The sequence below is a fragment of the Clupea harengus genome, chromosome 2 (genome assembly GCF_900700415.2).
Source record: "Clupea harengus chromosome 2, Ch_v2.0.2, whole genome shotgun sequence".
In the NCBI taxonomy this organism is placed as follows: domain Eukaryota; kingdom Metazoa; phylum Chordata; class Actinopteri; order Clupeiformes; family Clupeidae; genus Clupea; species Clupea harengus.
This window is the reverse complement of record NC_045153.1, coordinates 10,404,219-10,432,067: the sequence shown is the minus strand read 5'-3', so window position 1 is coordinate 10,432,067 and position 27,849 is coordinate 10,404,219. Positions and strand designations below refer to the sequence as shown.

The 27,849-nt window shown below is 40.0% G+C and overlaps 2 protein-coding genes across 2 annotated transcripts; both read left to right on the top strand.

Moving 5' to 3' along the window:
- Positions 1-254: 254 nt before the first annotated feature.
- LOC116222811 (sterile alpha motif domain-containing protein 9-like) lies at positions 255-5,528 on the top strand. The gene is made up of 4 exons (XM_031577620.2): positions 255-552; positions 998-1,057; positions 1,291-1,354; positions 4,251-5,528. Exons 3-4 carry the CDS (start codon positions 1,334-1,336, stop codon positions 5,526-5,528), a joined length of 1,299 nt encoding a protein of 432 aa, XP_031433480.1. The 5' UTR covers positions 255-552; positions 998-1,057; positions 1,291-1,333.
- An 8,363-nt stretch (positions 5,529-13,891) lies between these two features.
- LOC116224016 (sterile alpha motif domain-containing protein 9-like) lies at positions 13,892-22,770 on the top strand. The gene is made up of 4 exons (XM_042709308.1): positions 13,892-14,200; positions 14,434-14,497; positions 18,764-22,364; positions 22,751-22,770. The coding sequence occupies exons 2-4, from the start codon at positions 14,477-14,479 to the stop codon at positions 22,768-22,770; spliced, it is 3,642 nt and encodes a 1,213-aa protein (XP_042565242.1). The 5' UTR covers positions 13,892-14,200; positions 14,434-14,476.
- Positions 22,771-27,849: the final 5,079 nt, after the last annotated feature.

Sequence of the window (27,849 nt, the reverse complement as noted above, 5' to 3'; positions counted from 1 at the left end):
CTTGACGCAGAGTTGCATCAAAACAACAAAGAGCTCTTACTAACCGCATGTAATGTATAATGTTCTGTCAAGGGGCCATTGAAACTTCATATTAGGTGCTCAGGTACCAACTCCATTTGCAGCATAGTTTCGTTTTCTGCAACATCTTCTCTGCAAAGTAATCGAAACTTAAGCTTATCGGTCTCGTCATATGACAACAGCTCATCTTCAAAACTTCAAAATGAACTCAGAAAAACTCCCGAAAAGCTCTGATTGAACTCGCTCTGAATTTGAAACAACTAACAAAGTATGCTTGCTAATTTTAATTTTAATCGCTGTTGCATAGATATACATAATTTGTATTTATTATCCTTGGCTGTCGGACATAGGCTAGTCCGACACCTTGGACTTCGGTTTCGCACCGCCCATTGACCATTACTTTATCTCTTACCGTCTTCCGCATAAGCCATCATATTTACATGGACGTCGAAATCGACCTGGGTTGAGGGGTTTGAAAAAGTCCTCTTTTCCCTTATTAACTAGGCTACCAGCAATAACGGATGAGTTGGATGGGTAAGTAGCCTATGCTACATTTATTAGGCTAGTCTTTTTATCAATGACATATTGATGACTGCTAGGCTTTCAAACAACTAGGAAAAGCCGAGCTGAGGAAAAAGGCTACGTTTTCTCTTTTGAGAATTTCGAGTAGCTAACCGCAAACTAACTTGTCATCCACGACAATGTTATATCGATATATGGGTGATATGGAGAATTTTAAATCACAAAGGCTTGTAGGTTACATTTGCCCATAATTTTTGTTGGTGTATTTGGTTGTTATTCCTTGTTTAAAGGAGTTTCCTTTTTAAGTTTAAACACTGTCAATAGCGACGTGTTGAAAATATAACCCTGATAAAATCACCTACCCATGCGTCAAAAGGTTTTTTAAAGCATATAAAACTATTTAACCGAGTTAGAAGACCCAAACTTTGTGATCACAATTTCCGAATACTTTCCACAGGATATTGGCCAAGTCTTGGGTAACAAGAAACTTGGGAACTCAGCCAGCCTACTTACAATGGTGAGTTGGAAGAAGAACTCTAGAATGACGAGCTTTCCCATTATGCAAATGCTATGTGTGACTCTGATAATAAACCTTTAGCAATATATCTATATATGGAATGCATTTTCGCCATGTCAATAATCATTTCTTAGAAATCAAAGAGGATGTAGGTGTAGCCTGTACAATTGTACAGTATTCATTTCTACATGGTGCATCTCTGAAATTCAATATCTTTACCTCTTCTCCATCAGTCTGAATAAAGCCCAGACGTGTTTCGACTGACTGGATTCAAGGATGGCTGAACATAAGGCAGAGGTATTATATTGTAGCCTATGAATTAGTGCTGGCAATTATGGAAGGCCGTCACATAGTATGTCATAATTATGACATCATATCTCATAATTATAACTTAGTAGCTTATAATAATAATTGTGAATACATTGAGTGAATTTCAAATGTGGTTTTACTTATGCTGTAATCCTTGCTTTACTGGACACTGTGATGTCGGATGCACAAAATTGTTGTGGCAACATTCATTCAGCAGCACCTTGAAACCTCTGGTCATGACTTGCTTGACTTGTCTTTTGCTGCTGTAGCCTATTAGATAGGATTAGATATGTGTACGTCATAATTATGAGATAGTAAGTCATTATTATGAGACAGTAAGTGATAATTATGAGATAGTAAGTCATTGATACGAGACAGAAAGATAGTAAGTCATTATTATAAGATAGTAAGTCATAACTATGAGATAGTAAGTCATAACTATGAGATAGTAAGTCATAACTATGAGATAGTAAGTCCCTGTTAATCAGGAAGAAAACTTAAGCAGAACCACGGCACATAAAGGGGGCCGGGAAGAGATAGGAGGGGGGCAGAAGGGGAGAGGAAACAGCAAGTGGTAAATGTACACAGCATACACGGGGTAAATGTACACAGCATACATGTGGTAGATGTACACAGCATACATTTGGTAGACGTACATAACATATATAAAAACATCATATGGTATATACATGCTCCATACAAAAACAGCTTAGTGGGTATACAGTGTGCTCATAGGGTTACTGTTACAAGGGTAAGAAAGAAAAACATGTTGATGGTGGCAATTATATATATTGCATATAAATGCTAGCATAGAGTATAGGGTAGAGTAAGTTTACGGCACGGTGGTGATGGGTGCATGTGGGCCCAAGGGTTTTCTACAAGTAGATCGGTTGGAGAGACTGGCAGCATCCCACATTAAAGTCTAGACTAGGAAGGGTGATGAGGAGCAATGTTTCCACATCCATCAGCATTTGGATCATGCTATAAGAGAGAAAAATGTTGTTAGTAGACATCAATTTGATAAACAGATAAGGAGATACATTTAGGTAGGCAATTAACAGTAGATAATATGGCCACTTTATCAGTATCAATTAAGCAATAGGATATAGAAGGAGAGGGAGAGAGAGAGGTTGCCTGGTCAGGTATATGGGAATTTTATTTGCATTTAGTTTTGTTATGTTAGGTTTAGTTATGGTTGGCTGACATGGTGCATGAGGATCTTAGTTAGGATGGCAGGGATGGGAAGATACACAACAGTGCCCAACTGGCTGGTGATAGTCGCTACACGCGCCGTATGCTGTAGCCGGGATCCGTAAAGGCCCTCCTTCGTGCCTTCACGGTACAACATGTGCTGTCTGTAGCCCCATTTTATTGATTTTGGGGATTTTGTATGTGTTTAGTTGAGTGATGTGATGAGTTATGTTTAGTTATGTTGGCTGGCTTGGTGAATGGGGAGTTATGGTCATACAAGCGTAGTAAGGGTGGCACGGTACAACATGCGCTGTCTGTAGCCTGCACCTGTTAAACACTACAACATGCTCTGTCTGTAGCCTGCACCTGTTAAACACTACAACATGGCCAGATAAGGTGGGGAATGTTGTGACGTGACGCAATTATTCATGGCTATAAGATGCACTAAAGAGGAATGTCTTTAGTCTTGATTTGAATATGGGAAGGGTGTCTGCATCTCGGATGGAGGCAGGAAGATTCTTCCAGAGGAGGGGGGCTTAATAGCTGAAGGCTCTGTCTCTTATTGTGCTTTTTGATATTCTTGGAATTACAAGGAGGCCTGCACTCTGGGAACGAATCGATCCCGGTGGGCAAAAGGGGACAATTCATTCCTTAAGGTAGTTTGGAGTCAAGTCGTTTAGGGCATTGTATGTTAGAAGGAGTACTTTGAAATCAATTCTACGTTTGACAGGGAGCCAATGCAGAGAGGCAAGTACAGGTGAGATGTGTTCACATTTTGTAGTTCTAGTGAGTGTGCGAGCAGCAGTGTTCTGTATAAGCTGGAGGCTCTTTATTGAGTTGTTGCTACATCTGGACAGCATTGCAGTAATCTAGTTGCGACGTAATAAAAGCATGGATTAGTTTTTCTGCATCTTGGAGGGATAGGACTTTTCTAATTTTGGCAATACAATATAGCTTAGCAGAAAATGTACCTGGGATAGCATTTTTAAGTGGTATATCTCTGTTACTGTGAGTAAAGTTATCTGTAACGTGTAACATGAAATTGACCAGATTAAACCAGCTATGACAGCACCACGGCAAGTCTGTGATCAATCCTCACTATCATACACTAAATTCAAAAATGTCCCTCGGGATAAATAAAGTATCCATCTATATATCTATCTATCTATCTATCTATCTATCTATCTATCTATCTATCTATCTGTCTATCACCCGACCGCCTCTCCCCGCCCCCCTCATTTTGGGGCTTCCTCAGTTTCAAAAGTGATGTGCCACCACGGGTTAATGTCAGTGTAATGTCTGTTGCCATTTTAGAGGGGGTATTAGCGTCTTTGTCTACCCTTGCCCTGTCCTTTGTGTCTGCGTATAAGATCCAAGCCATTCTGCCCATTCGTCATCAGTTCCTGAATGTTCATTTGCATCGTATCTCTAATAAACGACGTTTAATGTATACAAAATGCATTACAACCTATGATTCTAATAAACTAATTTTAACAAAGCAAAAAAGGCAACAGTGTTGCTAACAGTCTAGCAACTTTCTGTACCTAGTTCATTTGCCAACCGTTTCCACCAGTGCTTTTTATTGTCAAGCAATTGAACAAAATTGTTCACATGTCCCCATATCCTCCTGTTTGTTCTTCTGTCTGTAATTGTAATATTACAAAGCTTGACATGTATTTTTTTCTGGTTTCAGGGTGATGGAGGAGGAAATATGGAGGATCTGCCTGCTGGACAACTTCCTGCGGAGATCGAGAGCTGGTCTACAGAACATGTCAGAAAGTGGACTCTTGAGTTGAAAAATATAGGTGAAGAATGTGCTAATATAATGTACCAGCAGAAAATTAATGGAGAAAGTCTTTTACTTTTGGACAAATCTGATTTGATGGGAACAGGTATTCCATTGGGTCCAGCAAAACTGATAATTCATAAGAGGGATGAACTTGTGAAACTCAAAGCTGAGATGTTAAATTATCCTGGAGTTCAGGCAGGGGGTCCGTGCAAGCCTTACCCTTTCAATCGATTTCATGAAGCTTACAGATACAGGATTAACAGCTGTCTCGACATACCAGAGTCAGGGGCATTAGATTTGATTGAGCCATGTCATGAATTTAAAGCATACATCAATACAGGTGACACAACAAAAGAAGCCAAAATCAAGAAATTCACTGACGAGGTTGTGCGTTTTGCAGGAGCTTGTATGAACAGTCGCACAAATGGCACCATTCACTTTGGCGTAGGGGACTTGCCAGATTTTAGCCATGGTCAGATTCTAGGCTTTAGTGTTGAAGATAAAGAGTCTTTTGGGAAAGCTTTACATGACATGATTGAGGGCCACTTTGAACATAAACATGTGGCGGCAGCAAAGAAGTGCATCAAGCCACCTCGATTTGTCGAGGTGCTTCAATCTGATATGACATCTTCAGAGAACTATGTCATGGAGGTTGACATAGAACCGACATTTTCAGTCTGTGAAGAGAACTTCTTTCATGTCTACAACATGGACTCACGAAAGTCAAAAAGAAGCAAGAGCAAAGAATCTAGGGAAGATGCAAAAAAGTCTTTCTACATTCGAGACAACAGTAGCAGCAGAGATCTTCTTAGGCAAAACACTCAGTCCAAGCCTCTGGAGGAGTACACTAAATACAATGAAAATATATCAAAGCTGTCACAGGAAAGAAAGGAAGCTGAAGAAAAGCGCCTTTCCATTGCTAGAAATAGCGTTCAGGGTTCCAAGTTGTGTGAAATGATAACTGGTGGATCACATTCTTTGGATACATCCCATTTTGAAAGGTACATACTTGTAACCAACAAATCGCATCCAGTCCAACTCGATTCCTTGAGTTTCCTTTTAGACATGAACCTGACTGCAGTCTTGGACTTTGATCCAGAGTCTTCAGAGAAAGGTTTAAAGAAGTTTTTTGAAGATCGAAACACAAATGTCCATTCTCCAGCGGCAGTACAAAATCACTGAAGCAGTAGAGGACATCGCAAGCAAATTGAAACTGACCAGAATCACCAGCTGGATTTTCTGCAATGGTGACATCAGTGGAGAGGAGCCCTCGGACATAAACTCCTGGTCAACAGAAAAAGGAGCTTCTGTTCGAGATGTCGTTTCCTTCTTGTGTCGAGGTGAAGTCCTACCTCCCAAGAGATTCCTTGTCATATTTCTGCTGCTGTCTGATGTCATCGATAGCAAGGACCCTTTGCTTGAGATCTTCAATACCTTCCGGCAAGAGCTCAGAGGACCCCACCAAATCCTGTGCATCTGTGAGAATGACCGATCTTTCATCTCTTGGAAGGAGCTTATTGAAGCTCGCTATGGAGACAACATTTCAAACAGATGCATTTTCTGAGCTCAGCTTTGCGGAGATTAATGGCACTGTTCTCAGTCTGTGGTCCAGTAACCGTCGCTCAAGCAGATTTTTACCTTGCGGTGGAGGCAGCAAAGTTATGTTAACAAAGAAAATGGAGGGCTGCTTGGACACCCTGGATATTCTGTGTGTCAATCAATGTGAAGGGGGTATGACGATAAGCTGTCAATCCAGGAGAATTTTTAACAAAGGAGGGAAGGTATCATGGTGGGAACTTCTACTTCTCTGAGGAACCTGGATCTACACCATTCATCAAGCGAGACAAATTTGATTACATAATTGACACGATCATTCCAGATCTCTGTTCCTTGACAAGACCTTGTGCTGCTCTTCAACATAATGCATCTCCCAGGCTGTGGTGGTACTACCTTGCAATGCATGTTTTATGGACACAGAAAGAGAAATTCCGCTGTGTTGTTCTGAAGGACAGGAGCAGCAGATCCGGATGATGTTGCCAAGCAGGTGGTACAGCTGCTGACCTATGAGCAACGGAACAGTCTACTGGGCTCCCTATATTACTGATGATCGATGACTTTGAAGAAAGGGATGCAGTATATAGTCTGCAACAGAGCATTGAAAGAGCATGCCCAAGGAAGAGCACTGGGGGCACCAATCCCCAAGTCATCATACTCTGTTGCATGCAAAACTGAGTCCTGGGGTCGGCATGAGGCAACAGTAGACACTGTCATCATTAGGAATGAAACTATCAGAGCCAGAACAGAAACTCTTCCAAAATAAGCTTGGGGAAAATGAAGAAGACATACAAGAATGTTGAAACATTCTATGGCTTCATTGATCTTAAAGGAGAACTTCTCACCAGAGTATATAAAGGGAGTGGCCAAAAACACCCTGAAGAGCTTTAACATCAACCAAAAGCAAGCCCAACTCATGCTGTGATGGTCCTTTTGAATGTCTATTGCAAAAAATCCACCCCTGTCTGTTGCTCTGTGCGAAAACATTCTTGGGTCTGCCAACCAAGCCAAAGTTCGGGTCTTGTAAAGTACAGGATGGCTTTGGGAAATTTCTCCCCACTTGTAACTTGTTGCACTGTCCAGGCCAAAGTGGTCTTCAATGCTGTGAGAGTAATTCATCCAAGCATGGCTAAGCATTGTTTGGAAGAGTTGACGAACTACCCACAGTTTATCAAAAGCAGAGATTGCCAACCTTCTGCCTGACCACAGACCAGTTTTATGATGTCTTCAGGGGAAAGAGAAACTTCTACAAGATGTCCATGCCATGCTGGTGAAAAGATATCACTCGCCAGAGAGTGAAGAGACCCAGTTCTCACCGCTCATCCACGCTATTATCAAAGGGAACACCAGGGTTTGAAGAAACAGTTCTGTTCAATGCAAGCCAAACGCTTTGAGAAAGATGCAATCATTTCTCAGCTTCTGGCCAGGTACCACTACCTGAAGAAAAGGGATTTCAGAGAAAGCAAAAGATTGGGCACGAAAAGCAAAAGATCTTGATGGAGACAGCTTCATATATAGCTGACACTTCTGCACAAGTCATTCAAGCATGAACTGAGGAATGCCATTGTCACAAATCAAGATGATCCCATTAAAACCTGACCAGCTGGAAGACTATCTCAAGATGGCCTGCTCTGCCATAGATGCTTTCAAAGAGACTCAAGTTATTGCCAAGAAAGAAGTTGCTCTGAGATCTCAGCGCAAAAAAAGACTACACACCCTACCAACATCAGTGGACGTCATGGAGAAATTCAGGTGGCAGTGATGGTTATTGAAGTCCTAGAGAAAATTCCAGTTTTTTCCCTTGATAAACTTAGGCGAAGTATACTAAGTCACATCCTCTCAGGCAAAATACCTATCCAAGCTGTTGCCAGTAATGATCGCATGAGACACAAGAATGCATCTACTACCATGTCCTACAGAACTTGAGCCATTTTTGCAGAACATAAGGACAACATGAGGAGGCAATTTGATTTCCTTGACAGCTTCTTTATCAACCTTAAGCCCTGGTTCTCACAGAATGATGCAAGAGAAGAGAAAACAAGGAAGGAGCTCCTCAGGAGTTTCCACAAATATGTGGACCTTTTCTGCAAAACAGATCCTCAAGAACTAATGGCTAATAAAAACATACCAACCGTGTACAGATTGAGGCAGTTCTGGAAATACACAAAGCAGATACCCATTTTGGAATACTGGAATATCTTTCAGCAAAGGCACTGATCCCACACTGCAGATGATAGTCCAACAGTACAGGATACTGTATACAACAAGCATGTTAATTTGAGAGATGTTGTCAACTACATTTATGCCAATGTAGTCCATTTTTGTGTCTGTCCACAATCTCAGTTTTATGCACCCTATGTTGAACTTCTTCAAATTCTAAAGGAGGTTCTTTTGAAACAAGTTCAACTTGCTGATTCTATGGCAGTGCATTTCATTGCTCCTGTTATTCTGTGGCCAGAGAACAACCCTCTGTTCCACACAAAACTGTCTGAGAAAATAAGCAGGTTCTTGTCACAGCTCAGGAGCAATTTCATGAATGAAATGCAATCGATGGAACATGGAAAGAAACCTGCCGTCCACTTCTACTTGGGACAGAAGCAAGGCTATGAACGCTTCGTCAGCCATGGAGCCCTCACCAAATGTGGGAGCCCTGAACAGTTTGACAATGGACAAATATGGAGGGAAGAAAGAGTCAAAAGAATCCTACTTAGGGTCTACGGATTAGTTCAGAATAATTATATTTTGGCAAACACTTGTAATCCAGATGTCAAAGTTGAAGTCAGGCCCCAATACAAGAGTGATTTAAAAGACATCGAAGTCAAGTATGTGTCATTCTATGTCGGGTTTACCATGAAAGGGCCAGTTGCTTTTGACATTAAGTGTACACTTCCTCAAGAGTGGTTCAATCAATGAATTGCAACAATCTCATAATTTCCTTCCAAATATGATTCTGTATAAGAAAACTGTAGTGCTAAACAAACTAAATGAGTCAGGCTGAATCTTTAACATGAGCACCGAAGCAGGGGCATGAGAGACAAGAATATCAATCCTACTATTATATTATAATTTCTGAAGCTCTGGAAATCTGAATTCAATCAAAAGAGAAGATTTTATTTACTGTAGTTCTTAGGACAGACCTCAGCTCAGTCCACAAATCTACAGACTTTTAAAGAATACATTCAATAATACTTTTGGCCACTAGGTTTAAATCAACACTTAAAAGCTTCATCAGTGAACAGCACACCTATATATTCTCCTAGGGGTTGTACATGTGGGCCAATGGAGGCTGAAATTAAGAGGGAAACATTATTTGTATTTATTTATTATTTCTAATTTTTATTTATAGTCAGAGATCGCCAAGATCTGTAAACTGCACGGGTAGTCTCTTCTTTGTCTTCCCCTTACAGTATATTAACATTTCTAGTTAACATTTTCCACTGTGAGAAAGATTTTTTCCAGGGTTGTGACAAACATGTGCTTATACTGTGAAATATTTTTTTTAAAACAATATACTGTAAAAATGTTTTTAAATACACAATATAGTTGTATAGTTAGTGTTTTCTAATGGGAACCAGGTTCAAAGAAATTTGACAAATTTAAACTCACCTCATGAGGACTTAAATATCAGCAGTGATTTATTGGCAAATCGATACAAGTTGAAAAAATATGCATACGTATATACATTGCAGAGACTTTTTGAGTCGCCCTTCTGTGGAATTTTTTACTTTCATTTGAGCTGTATGGAAACTGAATCTCTTCTGCTCAACATCTTTACCATTAAATGCCAGAAGTAGTCACAGGGCTTGGAATCATTTGTAGTGTAATGCTATATCAAGGCTCTATCATTAGTACAGTCTGACAATTTAGGTATGTGTTTAATGAGTTTGACCGGTCCAAGGCTGGACATTATGAAGATGTCTTAGTTAACCATTAAGTTAACCATTTCATTTAGTATTATATTCATCTTTCTGTCATGTCATGTAAGTGATAGCTCTAGCTTCTGATGATAATTATCTGTATTTTCTTACATTCTTTATGATAACTTTATGCCGTGTGTACAACTGCTTTGTGAATGGGAAAGAGTCAAGCGCCTACGCCAAAGCAGTGTGAATCTGTGTTTTCTAGTAACAGTCCTGAGAAAATAATTATAAAATGTGTTTATAAGGGGGGCAACTCCTCGAGAACCAGCTAGGCAATAGCCTGATTAGTTTTAGCTTGCTTGTCAGAAATAAAGGTTTTATATTTAACAATAGTAGGGACAGACGCAGATGTTCTATTACCCCTTTAAACTGTATGTGTGAGCTTCAATGTTTTCTTTTGAATTTCCATTTGTTGATTGCATTCACCCAATAGCAACAGTAACTATGCAACTTTATAAATACGACGTCGTGTTAAAGTGTATTCGTGTTAAACCAAGGCTTACAGCTGATATACTCAAAAAGAAAATGCCAAATGTATACATTCTAAAGCTAATGAACATTTTTTTCTGTATGACTATGTGTATACAGTATGTCATGTGTGTGTGTGTGTTTGTGTGTGTGAGTGAGTGAGAGTGAGAGAAATATTGTGTATTTGGCGTATTTGAATGTGCCTTTGACTGTATGTCCATGTATACTATATATACAGACATGGACAAAATTGTTGGTACCCTTGACAAAAGTAATAATAAATAAAAATGTAATGAAAATTAACTAATGAAAATCAGACATTGCTTTTGAATTGTGGTTCAACAGAATAATAATTCAAATGAAACTGGCCTGGACAAAAATGATGGTACCCTAGAAAAGATTGAAATAATTTCACCATAGGGACATGTTAAACTAAGGTGTGTCCTCTAATTAGCATTACAGGTGTCTTGCTAATTAGAGAGTTGTCTCAGGAGATTAGAAAGAACATTTTAGACAATCATGTTAAAGATAAAAGCTATAAGACCATGTCCAAGCAGCTTGATATTCCTGTGACTACAGTTGCGCATATTATTCAGAAGTTTAAGGTCCAGAGGACTGTAGCCAACCTCCTTGTACGTGGCCGCAAGAGGAAAATTGATGACAAATTGAAGAGACGGATAATACAAATGGAAACCAAAGAGCCCAGAACAACTTCCAAAGAGATTAGAGGTGAACTCCAAGGTCAAGGTACACCAGTGTCACTGTTTGAGACAAAGTCGACCGAGGAGGACACCACTGTTTGAAAGCCAAATCATAAAAAAGCGAGACTGGAATTGTCAAATGCATATTGACAAGCCACAGGCTTCTGGGAGAATGTCCTTTGGACAGATGAGACCAAACTGGAGCTTTTTGGCAAGTCACATCAGCTCTATGTTCACAGACTCAAAAATAAAGCATACAAAGAAAGAAACACTGTACCTACTGTGAGACATGGAGGAGGCTCGGTTATGTTTCTGGGGGCTGCTTTGCTGCAGGGTCCAATGAAATCTCAAGACTATCAAGGCATTCTGGAGCGAAATGTGCTGCCCAGTGTCAGAAAGCTTGGTCTCGGTCGCAGGTCATGGGTCCTCCAACAGGATAATGACCCTAAACACACAGCTAAAAACACCCAGGAATGGTTAAGAGCAAGACATTGGACTATTCTGAAGTGGCCTTCTATGAGCCCTGATCTAAATCCTAATAGAACATCTGTGGAAGGAGTTGAAACATCTAGAGGAAGGCACTCTTCAAACCTGAGACAGCTGGAGCAGTTTGCTCATAAGGAGTGGGCCAAAATACCTGTTGACAGGTGCAGAAGTCTCATTGAGAGTTACAGAAATCGCTTGATTGCAGTGATTGCCTCCAAAAGGTCGTGCGACAAAAATATTAAGTTAAGGGTACCATCATTTTTATTTTATTATCGGCTTTTTCTGGTTGTCCAACATTACCCGCAGGGTGTGCCAACAAGCAGAAACTAAATGGCTGGAGATTTCACTGGTTCTATGCTGCCCATAGAACCCACTACATCTATCTACAGTCTCCTAGAACCTGCTTATTTGTAGACTCCTAGAACCTCTTAATATTGACATCAACTGGACATTCTTAGACATGACAGACACTCACCAAGCTGGGATTTGAACCACTTACCTTTGGAGTTGCAGATCTGCTCCTTACCACTGATCCACTAGGAATCAAGCAAAGATTATGTGTTTTGTATAATCGAAGCTGTATATCATGTCATCTAAACAGGGCATATGTAAATTGATAGTTGCACTGATGCAATGTAACGTGATATTGATCATTTCAGATTTCAGACAAGAGATATTGATTTACTCTTTACTGAGAGAACTTTTGCTGCCAGCAACCGAAATGTAAGTCATCAAGACACAGTTATGGTAAGGCACATTTATGAGTCAAGCTAATTTAAACAACACACTTAGCTGAATTAGCTGTTTGTAAATGATGCCTCTACAAAACATAAAAAGAAATAACAGATGAAATAATTCACAGTAGGTTACACTGAGGGTAACTGTGATATACCACATAGCTGTTAAGTTGTTGAAATGCATGTATGCGCACAATGAAAAATAATTTCAACTTGCTTCCACAGGAAAACACACTATGCATCTTGCTCCCTCTGGTGTCGATATGACAGTACTGCAGTCCTCTGGTCAGAGCATGAACAGACAAACTTGGCAACTTGCCACTATTATGTTGGATTTCCTTTTCTTCCAACTTTCACCATTTTGTGTAATGCTTCTTCACAGTTTTCTTGTTAATGTTCAAGCATGCAAAATGGCTGATATTAAATGCATATAGAAATAACATGAAACTAATTATGCCACTTTTTCACAAGGACAACATTGCAAGGAATATTACATTTTGTGGCCCAAATTGTTTGTGGTTTCAGTTGACTACACAAAAAAATGGGCAAAAAGGTAATTTAACTACTTGAATCAGTATGCACATATGATAGAAAGCTACCCGAGACGGGTAGGGCTCGCGACTTAATTAGACTTTCCAAGAGTAAAACGGATTCTGTTGATGCTGATAAGCGAATAGTGGCGTCCCATGCCAAACGCCACCCATATTTTGGCACGTGAAGCTCATGAAGCTTTCCAACCAAGATCACAACAACATCGGTGTCAACGGTCCTGACAAGCACCCCCTGCAGACTGGGGTAGGCTACTTGGACCATGATGCGGCTGTCGGCCTCTTCGTGGTTGCACTGGCCCATTTCATGTTCAGATCCTATGGATACCACTGACATTCCTGGAAACAATGAAATCACAAAGCATTACAACTTAAAACAGTTCAGCCATACTTGACGCAGAGTTGCATCAAAACAAACAAAGAGCTCTTACTAACCGCATGTAATGTATAATGTTCTGTCAAGGGGCCATTGAAACTTCATACTACGTGCTCAGGTACCAACTCCATTTGCAGCATAGTTTCGTTTTCTGCAACATCTTCTCTGCAAAGTAATCGAAACTTAAGCGTATCGGTCTCGTCATATGACAACAGCTCATCTTCAAAATTTCAAAATTAACTCAGAAAAACTCCTGAAAAGCTCTGAATGAACTCGCTCTGAATTTGAAACAACTAGCCAAGTATGCTTGCTAATTTTAATTTGAATCGCTGTTGCATAGATATACATAATTTGTATGTATTATCCTTGGCTGTCGGACATAGGCTAGTCCGACACCTTGGACTTCGGTTTCGCACCGCCCATTGACCATTACTTTATCACTCACCGTCTTCCGCATAAGCCATCATATTTACAGTGACGTCGAAATCGACCTGGGTTGAGGGGTTGAAAAAGTCCTCTTTCCTTTATTAACTACCAGCAATAACGGATGACTTGGATGGGTAAGTAGCCTATGCTACATTTATTAGGCTAGTTTTTTATCAATGACATCTTGATGATTGCTAGGCTATTAAACAACCAGGAAAAGCCGAACTGAGGAAGAAGGCTACGTTTTCTCTTTTGAGAATTTCGAGTAGCTAACCGCAAACTAACTTGTCATCCACGACAATGTTATATCGATATATGGGTGATATGGAGAATTTTAAATCACAAAGGCTTGTAGGTTACATTTGCCCATAATTTTTGTTGGTGTATTTGGTTGTTATTCCTTGTTTAAAGGAGTTTCCTTTTTAAGTTTAAACACTGTCAATAGCGACGTGTTGAAAATATAACCCTGATAAAATCACCTACCCATGCGTCAAAAGGTTTTTTAAAGCATATAAAACTATTTAACCGAGTTAGAAGACCCAAACTTTGTGATCACAATTTCCGAATACTTTCCACAGGATATTGGCCAAGTCTTGGGTAACAAGAAACTTGGGAACTCAGCCAGCCTACTTACAATGGTGAGTTGGAAGAAGAACTCTAGAATGACGAGCTTTCCCATTATGCAAATGCTATGTGTGACTCTGATAATAAACCTTTAGCAATATATCTATATATGGAATGCATTTTCGCCATGTCAATAATCATTTCTTAGAAATCAAAGAGGATATAGGTGTAGCCTGTACAATTGTACAGTATTCATTTCTACATGGTGCATCTCTGAAATTCAATATCTTTACCTCTTCTCCATCAGTCTGAATAAAGCCCAGACGTGTTTCGACTGACTGGATTCAAGGATGGCTGAACATAAGGCAGAGGTATTATATTGTAGCCTATGAATTAGTGCTGGCAATTATGGAAGGCCGTCACATAGTATGTCATAATTATGACTTAGTATCTCATAATTATGACATCATATCTCATAATTATAACTTAGTAGCTTATAATAATAATTGTGAATACATTGAGTATATTTCAAATGTGGTTTTACTTATGCTGTAATCCTTGCTTTACTGGCTGAATTGCATGGTGTTGTTCTAAGCAAACGCACACTGGAAAGGATTTTAAGCGAGAAGACACTGTGATGTCGGATGCACAAAATTGTTGTGGCAACATTCATTCAGCAGCACCTTGAAACCTCTGGTCATGACTTGCTTGACTTGTCTTTTGCTGCTGTAGCCTATTAGATAGGATTAGATATGTGTACGTCATAATTATGAGATAGTAAGTCATTATTATGAGACAGTAAGTGATAATTATGAGATAGTAAGTCATTGATACGAGACAGAAAGATAGTAAGTCATTATTATAAGATAGTAAGTCATAACTATGAGATAGTAAGTCCCTGTTAATCAGGAAGAAACCTTAAGCAGAACCACGGCACATAAAGGGGGCCGGGAAGAGATAGGAGGGGGGCAGAAGGGGAGAGGAAACAACAAGTGGTAAATGTACACAGCATACACAGGGTAAATGTACACAGCATACACGGGGTAAATGTACACAGCATACACAGGGTAAATGTACACAGCATACACAGGGTAAATGTACACAGCATACACGGGGTAAATGTACACAGCATACACAGGGTAAATGTACACTGCATACACAGGGTAAATGTACACAGCATACATTTTGTAGATGTACATAACATATATAAAAACATCATATGGTATATACATGCTGCATACAAAAACAGCTTAGTGGGTATACAGTGTGCTCATAGGGTTACTGTTACAAGGGTAAGAAAGAAAAACATGTTGATGGTGGCAATTATATATATTGCATATAAATGCTAGCATAGAGTATAGGGTAGAGTACGTTTACGGCACGGTGGTGATGGGTGCATGTGGGCCCAAGGGTTTCTACAAGTAGATCGGTTGGAGAGACTGGGAGCATCCCACATTAAAGTCTAGACTAGGAAGGGTGATGAGGAGCAATGTTTTCACATCCATCAGCATTTGGATCATGCTATAAGAGAGAAAAATGTTGTTAGTAGACATCAATTTGATAAACAGATAAGGAGATACATTTAGGTAGGCAATTAACAGTAGATAATATGGCCACTTTATCAGTATCAATTAAGCAATAGGATATAGAAGGAGAGGGAGAGAGAGAGGTTGCCTGGTCAGGTATATGGGAATTTTATTTGCATTTAGTTTTGTTATGTTAGGTTTAGTTATGGTTGGCTGACATGGTGCATGAGCATGGCCGGATTAACCATATGAGCAACTGGGCAACTGCCCAGGGGCACCAAGACTCCAGGGGCACCAAGCAACCGATGTATTTTTTATTTTAAAAAAAATATATATGTTTCATTCTGACCCCACGTTAGCACAATTTGACGTTCCAAACACAATGCACAAACTCAGCGAAAGAGGCACCAACAGAACGAGCAGCAATTTAGCGGTAATGCAAAACGACAGTTGAAAGAGTGTAGAAATGCGGCCACTTAAAAAAAAATGCGCTTGCAAAGGTTTGAACAGTGTAAATCTGTGTTTTTCAGAAGGCAAAGTGTGTGTGTGCTGTCTGCTCCAAATGGTTCTGAAATGATAGTTCCTTAGTAGACTCACTGCGCTTGCAAAGGTTTGAACAATGTACGTGTGTGTCACTAAATGCATAACCTCGCCGATGTTTTTGAAAGCCATTGCCGATTGTTTGGTGTGCTATAATTGCAATGAAGATTGATAACTATACTATGCATTGTTAAGAAAGTGCTATTAATGTCGCCATATACTGGTTGAAAGACGTAGGCTACTTGGCAGGCTTCTGACTTGTTTTTGGGCGAGTTCGATTAAATAAATAAAGCTTGATTTGTTTTGTACATGTGCTCATGTTCTCATTTTCTGTGTAGATTATAGCAGATTTAAGTCTGTATATCCTACTTAGATACCAAAAGTAAAAGTATAAACTCTCTTATGATTTAGACGAATAATATACCTGTTGAGATTAGTAATGATATTTCATTAAGGTCAACAAAAGATAAAACAATAGTTCTGCACTGTATTAAGTTATGATTTCTAATAACATAAGTTCACATTAAACATAATTTACAGCATATGCATTAATTACTTTGGCAAGTTTGCTGTGATATAAGCGGGATAATGCACTGGGAGCAAGTGAGTTATGGAAAATAACCGCACTTCAGGGGGGTAAACGGTAGCATCCCCCTGTCAAACGGTTATTTTCTTATAACTGACTTGCTCCCAGTGCATTATTCCTTACATAGGTTACATCAATGTATGGAAAATGTAGTGGAGCAGTATTAAGCAAAAAGTATAAAAAAACAATCAAGTAAAGTACAGATACTCAGAAATAATACTTGAGTACAGTAAGAAAGTATTTCTACTCAAGGACCAATACACAGGGGTGGGTATGGTTTGTGTTCTGCGGGGTGGGGGTAGGTGGGCACCAGAGAGTCACTGTTGCCCAGGGGCACCATGAAGTCTTAATACGGCCATGTGCATGAGGATCTTAGTTAGGATGGCAGGGATGGGAAGATACACAACAGTGCCCAACTGGCTGGTGATAGTCGCTACACGCGCCGTATGCTGTAGCCGGGATCCGTAAAGGCCCTCCTTCGTGCCTTCACGGTACAACATGTGCTGTCTGTAGCCCCATTTTATTGATTTTGGGGATTTTGTATGTGTTTAGTTGAGTGATGTGATGAGTTATGTTTAGTTATGTTGGCTGGCTTGGTGAATGGGGAGTTATGGTCATACAAGCGTAGTAAGGGTGGCACGGTACAACATGCGCTGTCTGTAGCCTGCACCTGTTAAACACTACAACATGCTCTGTCTGTAGCCTGCACCTGTTAAACACTACAACATGGCCAGATAAGGTGGGGAATGTTGTGACGTGACGCAATTATTCATGGCTATAAGATGCACTAAAGAGGAATGTCTTTAGTCTTGATTTGAATATGGGAAGGGTGTCTGCATCTCGGATGGAGGCAGGAAGATTCTTCCAGAGGAGGGGGCTTAATAGCTGAAGGCTCTGTCTCTTATTGTGCTTTTTGATGGCCTGCACTCTGGGAACGAATCGATCCCGGTGGGCAAAAGGGGACAATTCATTCCTTAAGGTAGTTTGGAGTCAAGTCGTTTAGGGCATTGTATGTTAGAAGGAGTACTTTGAAATCAATTCTATGTTTGACAGGGAGCCAATGCAGAGAGGCAAGTACAGGTGAGATGTGTTCATATTTTGTAGTTCTAGTGAGTGTGCGAGCAGCAGTGTTCTATATAAGCTGGAGGCTCTTTATTGAGTTGTTGCTACATCTGGACAGCATTGCAGTAATCTAGTTGCGACGTAATAAAAGCATGGATTAGTTTTTCTGCATCTTGGAGGGATAGGACTTTTCTAATTTTGGCAATACAATATAGCTTAGCAGAAAATGTACCTGGGATAGCATTTTTAAGTGGTTTATCTCTGTTACTGTGAGTAAAGTTATCTGTAACGTGTAACATGAAATTGACCAGATTAAACCAGCTATGACAGCACCACAGCAAGTCTGTGATCAATCCTCATCATCATACACTAAATTCAAAAATGTCCCTCGGGATAAATAAAGTATCCATCTATCGATCTATCTATCTACCACCCCAACGCCTCTCCCAGCCCCCACGTCCAAATTCACTTTGGGGCTTCCTCAGTTTCAAAAGTGATGTGCCACCACGGGTTAATGTCAGTGTAATGTCCGTTGCCATTTTAGAGGGGGTATTAACGTCTTTGTCTACCCTTGCCCTGTCCTTTGTGTCTGCGTATAAGATCCAGGCCATTCTGCCCATTCGTCATCAGTTCCTGAATGTTCATTTGCATCGTATCTCTAATAAACAACGTTTAATGCATACAAAATGCTTTACAACCTATGATTCTAATAAACTAATTTTAACAAAGCAAAAAAGGCAACAGTGTTGCTAACAGTCTAGCAACTTTCTGTACCTAGTTCATGTGCCAACCGTTTCCACCAGTGCTTTTTATTGTCAAGCAATTGAACAAAGTTGTTCACATGTCCCCATATACCCCTGTTTGTTCTTGTGTCTGTAATTGTAATATTACAAAGCTTGACATGTATTTATTTCTGGTTTCAGGGTGATGGAGGAGGAAATATGGAGGATCTGCCTGCTGGACAACTTCCTGCGGAGATGGAGAGCTGGTCTACCGAACATGTCAGAAAGTGGACTCTTGAGTTGAAAAATATAGGTGAAGAATGTGCTAATATAATGTACCAGCAGAAAATTAATGGAGAAAGTCTTTTACTTTTGGACAAATCTGATTTGATGGGAACAGGTATTCCATTGGGTCCAGCAAAACTGATAATTCATAAGAGGGATGAACTTGTGAAACTCAAAGCTGAGATGTTAAATTATCCTGGAGTTCAGGCAGGGGGTCCGTGCAAGCCTTACCCTTTCAATCGATTTCATGAAGCTTACAGATACAGGATTAACAGCTGTCTCGACATACCAGAGTCAGGGGCATTAGATTTGATTGAGCCATGTCATGAATTTAAAGCATACATCAATACAGTCGACGCGACAAAAGAAGCTAAAATGAAGAAATTCACTGACGATGTCATGTGTTTTGCAACAGCTTGTATGAACAGTCGAACAAATGGCACCATTCACTTTGGCGTAGGGGACTTGCCAGATTTTAGCCATGGTCAGATTCTAGGCTTTAGTGTTGAAGATAAAGAGTCTTTTGGGAAAGCTTTACATGACATGATTGAGGGCCACTTTGAACATAAACATGTGGCGGCAGCAAAGAAGTGCATCAAGCCACCTCGATTTGTCGAGGTGCTTCAATCTGATATGACATCTTCAGAGAACTATGTCATGGAGGTTGACATAGAACCGACATTTTCAGTCTGTGAAGAGAACTTCTTCCATGTCTACAACATGGACTCACGAAAGTCAAAAAGAAGCAAGAGCAAAGAATCTAGGGAAGATGCAAAAGAATTCAAGTCTTTCTACATTCGAGACAACAGTAGCAGCAGAGATCTTCTTAGGCAAAACACTCAGTCCAAGCCTCTGGAGGAGTACACTAAATACAATGAAAATATATCAAAGCTGTCACAGGAAAGAAAGGAAGCTGAAGAAAAGCGCCTTTCCATTGCTAGAAATAGCGTTCAGGGTTCCAAGTTGTGTGAAATGATAACTGGTGGATCACATTCTTTGGATACATCCCATTTTGAAAGGTACATACTTGTAACCAACAAATCGCATCCAGTCCAACTCGATTCCTTGAGTTTCCTTTTAGACATGAACCTGACTGCAGTCTTGGACTTTGATCCAGAGTCTTCAGAGAAAGGTTTAAAGAAGTTTTTTGAAGATCGAAACACAAATGTCCATTCTCCAGTGCAGTACAAAATCACTGAAGCAGTAGAGGACATCGCAAGCAAATTGAAACTGACCAGAATCACCAGCTGGATTTTCTGCAATGGTGACATCAGTGGAGAGGAGCCCTCGGACATAAACTCCTGGTCAACAGAAAAAGGAGCTTCTGTTCGAGATGTCGTTTCCTTCTTGTGTCGAGGTGAAGTCCTACCTCCCAAGAGATTCCTTGTCATATTTCTGCTGCTGTCTGATGTCATCGATAGCAAGGACCCTTTGCTTGAGATCTTCAATACCTTCCGGCAAGAGCTCAGAGGACCACACCAAATCCTGTGCATCTGTGAGAATGACCGATCTTTCATCTCTTGGAAGGAGCTTATTGAAGCTCGCTATGGAGACAACATTTCAAACAGATGCATTTCTGAGCTCAGCTTTGCAGAGATAAATGGCACTGTTCTCAGTCTGTGGTCCAGTAACCGTCGCTCAAGCAGATTTTTACCTTCCGGTGGAGGCAGCAAAGTTATGTTAACAAAGAAAATTGAGGGCTGCTTGGACACCCTGGATATTCTGTGTGTCAATCAATGTGAAGGGGGTAATGACGATAAGCTGTCAATCCAGGAGAATTTTTACAAAGGAGGGAAGGTATCATGGTGGAACTTCTACTTCTCTGAGGAACCTGGATCTACACCATTCATCAAGCGAGACAAATTTGATTACATAATTGACACGATCATTCCAGATCTGTGTTCCTTGACAAGACCTTGTGCGCTCTTCAACATAATGCATCTCCCAGGCTGTGGTGGTACCACTCTTGCAATGCATGTTTTATGGACACAGAAAGAGAAATTCCGCTGTGTTGTTCTGAAGGACAGAGCAGCAGATCCGGATGATGTTGCCAAGCAGGTGGTACAGCTGCTGACCTATGAGGCAACGGAACAGTCTACTGGGCTCCCTATATTACTGATGGTCGATGACTTTGAAGAAAGGGATGCAGTATATTGTCTGCAGCAGAGCATTGAAAGAGCATGCCCAAGGAAGAGCACTGGTGGCACCAATCCCCAAGTCATCATACTCTGTTGCATGCAAACTGAGTTCTGGGGTCGGCATGAGGCAACAGTAGACACTGTCTTCATTGGGAATAAACTATCAGAGCCAGAACAGAAACTCTTCCAAAATAAGCTTGGGGAAATGAAGAAGACATACAAGAATGTTGAAACATTCTATGGCTTCATGATCTTAAAAGAGAACTTCTCACCAGAGTATATAAAGAGAGTGGCCAAAAACACCCTGAAGAGCTTTAACATCAACCAAAAGCAAGCCCAACTCATTGCTGTGATGGTCCTTTTGAATTTCTATTGCAAAAATCCACCCCTTTCTGTTGCTCTGTGCGAAACATTCTTGGGTCTTCCAACCAAGCCAAAGTTCGGGTCTTGTAAAGTACAGGATGGCTTTGGGAAATTCTCCCCACTTGTAACTTGTTGCACTGTCCAGGCCAAAGTGGTCTTCAATGCTGTGAGAGTAATTCATCCAAGCATGGCTAAGCATTGTTTGGAAGAGTTGACGACTACCCACAGTATATCAAAAGCAGAGATTGCCAACCTTCTGCTGACCACAGACCAGTTTTATGATTGTCTTCAGGGGAAAGAGAAACTTCTACAAGATGTCCATGCCATGCTGGTGAAAAGATATCACTCACCAGAGATTGAAGAGACCCAGTTCTCACCGCTCATCCACGCTATTATCAAGGAGACACCAGGGTTTGAAGAAACAGTTCTGTTCAATGCAGCCAAACGCTTTGAGAAAGATGCAATCATTTCTCAGCTTCTGGCCAGGTACCACTACCTGAAGAAAAGGGATTTCAGAGAAGCAAAAGATTGGGCACGAAAAGCAAAAGATCTTGATGGAGACAGCTCATATATAGCTGACACTTCTGCACAAGTCATCAAGCATGAACTGAGGAATGCCATTGTCACAAATCAAGATGATCCCATTAAACCTGACCAGCTGGGAGACTATCTCAAGATGGCCTGCTCTGCCATAGATGCTTTCAAAGAGACTCAAGTTATTGCCAAGAAAGAAGTTGCTCTGAGATCTCAGCGCAAAAAAGACTACACACCCTACAACATCAGTGGACGTCATGGAGAAATTCAGGTGGCAGTGATGGTTATTGAAGTCCTAGAGAAAATTCCAGTTTTTTCCCTTGATAAACTTAGGCGAAGTATACTAAGTCACATCCTCTCAGGCAAAATACCTATCCAAGCTGTTGCCAGTAATGATCGCATGAGACACAAGAATGCATCTTACTACCATGTCCTACAGAACTTTGAGCCATTTTTGCAGAACATCAAGGACAACATGAGAGGCAATTTGATTTCCTTGACAAGCTTCTTTATCAACCTTAAGCCCTGGTTCTCACAGAATGATGTAAGAGAAGAGAAAACAAGGAAAGAGCTCCTCAGGAGTTTCCACAAATATGTGGACCTTTTCTGCAAAACAGATCCTCAAGAACTAATGGCTACTAAAAACATACCAACTGTGTACAGATTGAGGCAGTTCCTGGAAATACACAAAGCAGATACCCATTTTGGAATACTGGAATATCTTTCAGCAAAGAGCACTGATCCCACACTGCAGATGATAGTCCAACATTACAGGACACTGTATACAAACAAGCAAGTTAATTTGAGAGATGTTGTCAACTACATTTATGCCAATGTAGTCCATTTTTGTGTCTGTCCACAATCTCAGTTTTATGCACCCTATGTTGAACTTCTTCAAATTCTAAAGGAGGTTCTTTTGAAACAAGTTCAACTTGCTGATTCTATGGCAGTGCATTTCATTGCTCCTGTTATTCTGTGGCCAGAGAACAACCCTCTGTTCCACACAAAACTGTCTGAGAAAATAAGCAGGTTCTTGTCACAGCTCAGGAGCAATTTCATGAATGAAATGCAATCGATGGAACATGGAAAGAAACCTGCCGTCCACTTCTACTTGGGACAGAAGCAAGGCTATGAACGCTTCGTCAGCCATGGAGCCCTCACCAAATGTGGGAGCCCTGAACAGTTTGACAATGGACAAATATGGAGGGAAGAAAGAGTCAAAAGAATCCTACTTAGGGTCTACGGATTAGTTCAGAATAATTATATTTTGGCAAACACTTGTAATCCAGATGTCAAAGTTGAAGTCAGGCCCCAATACAAGAGTGATTTAAAAGACATCGAAGTCAAGTATGTGTCATTCTATGTCGGGTTTACCATGAAAGGGCCAGTTGCTTTTGACATTAAGTGTACACTTCCTCAAGAGTGGTTCAATCAATGAATTGCAACAATCTCATAATTTCCTTCCAAATATGATTCTGTATAAGAAAACTGTAGTGCTAAACAAACTAAATGAGTCAGGCTGAATCTTTAACATGAGCACCGAAGCAGGGGCATGAGAGACAAGAATATCAATCCTACTATTATATTATAATTTCTGAAGCTCTGGAAATCTGAATTCAATCAAAAGAGAAGATTTTATTTACTGTAGTTCTTAGGACAGACCTCAGCTCAGTCCACAAATCTGACAGACTTTTAAAGAATACATTCAATAATACTTTTGGCCACTAGGTTTAAATCAACACTTAAAAGCTTCATCAGTGAACAGCACACCTTATATATTCTCCTAGGGGTTGTACATGTGGGCCAATGGAGGCTGAAATTAAGAGGGAAACATTATTTGTATTTATTTATTATTTCTAATTTTTATTTATAGTCAGAGATCGCCAAGATCTGTAAACTGCACGGGTAGTCTCTTCTTTGTCTTCCCCTTACAGTATATTAACATTTCTAGTTAACATTTTCCACTGTGAGAAAGATTTTTTCCAGGGTTGTGACAAACATGTGCTTATACTGTGAAATATTTTTTTTAAAACAATATACTGTAAAAATGTTTTTAAATACACAATATAGTTGTATAGTTAGTGTTTTCTAATGGGAACCAGGTTCAAAGAAATTGACAAATTTAAACTCACCTCATGAGGACTTAAATATCAGCAGTGATTTATTGGCAAATCGATACAAGTTGAAAAATATGCATACGTATATACATTGCAGAGACTTTTTGAGTCGCCCTTCTGTGGAATTTTTTACTTTCATTTGAGCTGTATGGAAACTGAATCTCTTCTGCTCAACATCTTTACCATTAAATGCCAGAAGTAGTCACAGGGCTTGGAATCATTTGTAGTGTAATGCTATATCAAGGCTCTATCATTAGTACAGTCTGACAATTTAGGTATGTGTTTAATGAGTTTGACCGGTCCAAGGCTGGACATTATGAAGATGTCTTAGTTAACCATTAAGTTAACCATTTCATTTAGTATTATATTCATCTTTCTGTCATGTCATGTAAGTGATAGCTCTAGCTCTGATGATAATTATCTGTATTTTCTTACATTCTTTATGATAACTTTATGCCGTGTGGTACAACTGCTTTGTGAATGGGAAAGAGTCAAGCGCCTACGCCAAAGCAGTGTGAATCTGTGTTTTCTAGTAACAGTCCTGAGAAAATAATTATTAAAATGTGTTTATAAGGGGGGCAACTCCTCGAGAACCAGCTAGGCAATAGCCTGATTAGTTTTAGCTTGCTTGTCAGAAATAAAGGTTTTATATTTAACAATAGTAGGGACAGACGCAGATGTTCTATTACCCCTTTAAACTGTATGTGTGAGCTTCAATGTTTTCTTTTGAATTTCCATTTGTTGATTGCATTCACCCAATAGCAACAGTAACTATGCAACTTTATAAATACGACGTCGTTGTTAAAGGTGTATTCGTGTTAAACCAAGGCTTACAGCTGATATACTCAAAAAGAAAATGCCAAATGTATACATTCTAAAGCTAATGAACATTTTTTTCTGTATGACTATGTGTATTACAGTATGTCATGTGTGTGTTGTGTTTTGTGTGTGGTGAGTGAGTGAGAGTGAGAGAAATATTGTGTATTTGGCGTATTTGATGTGCCTTTGACTGTATGTCCATGTATACTATATATACAGACATGGACCAAAATTGTTGGTACCCTTGACAAAAAGTAATAATAAATAAAAAATGTAATGAAAATTAACTAATGAAAATCAGACATTGCTTTTGAAATTGTGGTTCAACAGAATAATAATTCAAATGAAACTGGCCTGGACAAAAATGATGGTACCTAGAAAAGATTGAAATAATTTCACCATAGGGGACATGTTAAACTAAGGGTGTCCTCTAATTAGCATTACAGGTGTCTTGCTAATTAGAGAGTTGTCTCAGGAGATTAGAAAGAACATTTTAGACAATCATGTTAAAGATAAAAGCTATAAGACCATGTCCAAGCAGCTTGATATTCCTGTGACTACAGTCTGCGCATATATTCAGAAGTTTAAGGTCCAGAGGACTGTAGCCAACCTCCTTGTACGTGGCCGCAAGAGGGAAAATTGATGACAAATTGAAGAGACGGAATAATAACAAATGGAAACCAAAGAGCCCAGAACAACTTCCAAAGAGATTAGAGTGAACTCCAAGGTCAAGTACACCAGTGTCACTGGTTGAGACAAAGTCGACGAGGAGGACACCACTGTGAAAGCAAATCATAAAAAAAAGCGAGACTGGAATTTGTCAAATGCATATTGACAAGCACAGGGCTTCTGGGAGAATGTCCTTTGGACAGATGAGACCAAACTGGAGCTTTTGCAAGTCACATCAGCTCTATGTTCACAGACTCAAAAATAAAGCATACAAAGAAAGAACACTGTACTACTGTGAGACATGGAGGAGGCTCGGTTATGTTCTGGGGCTGCTTTGCTGCAGGGTCCAATGAAATCTCAAGACTATCAAGGCATTCTGGAGCGAAATGTGCTGCCCAGTGTCAGAAAGCTTGGTCTCGGTCGCAGGTCATGGGTCTCCAACAGGATAATGACCCTAAACACACAGCTAAAACACCAGGAATGGTTAAGAGCAAGACATTGGACTATTCTGAAGTGGCCTTCTATGAGCCCTGATCTAAATCTATAGAACATCTGTGGAAGGAGTTGAAACATCTAGAGAAGGCACTCTTCAAACCTGAGACAGCTGGAGCAGTTTGCTCATAAGGAGTGGGCCAAAATACCTGTTGACAGGTGCAGAAGTCTCATTGAGAGTTACAGAAATCGCTTGATTGCAGTGATTGCCTCAAAAGGTCGTGCGACAAAAATATTAAGTTAAGGGTACCATCATTTTTATTTTATTATCGGCTTTTTCTGGTTGTCCAACATTACCGCAGGGTGTGCCAACAAGCAGAAACTAAATGGCTGGAGATTTCACTGGTTCTATGCTGCCCATAGAACCCACTACATCTATCTACAGTCTCCTAGAACCTGCTTATTTGTAGACTCCTAGAACCTCTTAATATTGACATCAACTGGACATTCTTAGACATGACAGACACTCACCAAGCTGGGATTTGAACCACTTACCTTTGGAGTTGCAGATCTGCTCCTTACCACTGATCCACTAGGAATCAAGCAAAGATTATGTGTTTTGTATAATCGAAGCTGTATATCATGTCATCTAAACAGGGCATATGTAAATTGATAGTTGCACTGATGCAATGTAACGTGATATTGATCATTTCAGATTTCAGACAAGAGATATTGATTTACTCTTTACTGAGAGAACTTTTGCTGCCAGCAACCGAAATGTAAGTCATCAAGACACAGTTATGGTAAGGCACATTTATGAGTCAAGCTAATTTAAACAACACACTTAGCTGAATTAGCTGTTGTAAATGATGCTCTACAAAACATAAAAGAAATAACAGATGAAATAATTCACAGTAGGTTACACTGAGGGTAACTGTGATATACCACATAGCTGTTAAGTTGTTGAAATGCATGTATGCGCACAATGAAAAATAATTTCAACTTGCTTCCACAGAAAACACACTATGCATCTTGCTCCCTCTGGTGTCGATATGACAGTACTGCAGTCCTCTGGTCAGAGCATGAACAGACAAACTGGCAACTTGCCACTATTATGTTGGATTTCCTTTTCTTCCAACTTTCACCATTTTGTGTAATGCTTCTTCACAGTTTCTTGTTAATGTTCAAGCATGCAAAATGGCTGATATTAAATGCATAAGAAATAACATGAAAACATTATGCCACTTTTCACAAGGACAACATTGAAGGAATATTACATTTTGTGGCCCAAATTGTTTGTGGTTTCAGTTGACTACACAAAAATGGCAAAAAGGTAATTTAACTACTTGAATCAGTATGCACATATGATAGAAAGCTACCCGAGGGTAGGGCTCGCGACTTAATTAGACTTTCCAAGAGTAAAACGGATTCTGTTGATGCTGATAAGCGAATAGTGGCGTCCCATGCCAAACGCCACCCATATTTTGGCACGTGAAGCTCATGAAGCTTTCCAACCAAGATCACAACAACATCGTGTCAACGGTCCTGACAAGCCCCCTGCAGACTGGGGTAGGCTACTTGGACCATGATGCGGCTGTCGGCCTCTTCGTGGTTGCACTGGCCCATTTCATGTTCAGATCCTATGGATACACTGACATTCCTGGAAACAATGAAATCACAAAGCATTACAACTTAAAACAGTTCAGCCATACTTGACGCAGAGTTGCATCAAAACAACAAAGAGCTCTTACTAACCGCATGTAATGTATATGTTCTGTCAAGGGGCCATTGAAACTTCATACTACGTGCTCAGGTACCAACTCCATTTGCAGCATAGTTTCGTTTCTGCAACATCTTCTCTGCAAAGTAATCGAAACTTAAGCGTATCGGTCTCGTCATATGACAACAGCTCATCTTCAAATTTCAAAAT

What these genes read in the sequence shown, in the direction of transcription:
- LOC116222811 (XM_031577620.2), top strand. Translation starts at nt 1,334, where the DNA reads ATGGCTGAACATAAGGCAGAG. An exon ending in TGGCTGAACATAAGGCAGAG is followed by an intron (nt 1,355 to 4,250) that starts GTATTATATTGT and finishes TTCTGGTTTCAG; the next exon opens with GGTGATGGAGGAGGAAATAT.
- LOC116224016 (XM_042709308.1), top strand. Translation starts at nt 14,477, where the DNA reads ATGGCTGAACATAAGGCAGAG. An exon ending in TGGCTGAACATAAGGCAGAG is followed by an intron (nt 14,498 to 18,763) that starts GTATTATATTGT and finishes TTCTGGTTTCAG; the next exon opens with GGTGATGGAGGAGGAAATAT. An exon ending in CATCAAGGACAACATGAGAG is followed by an intron (nt 22,365 to 22,750) that starts GCAATTTGATTT and finishes CCACAATCTCAG; the next exon opens with TTTTATGCACCCTATGTTGA.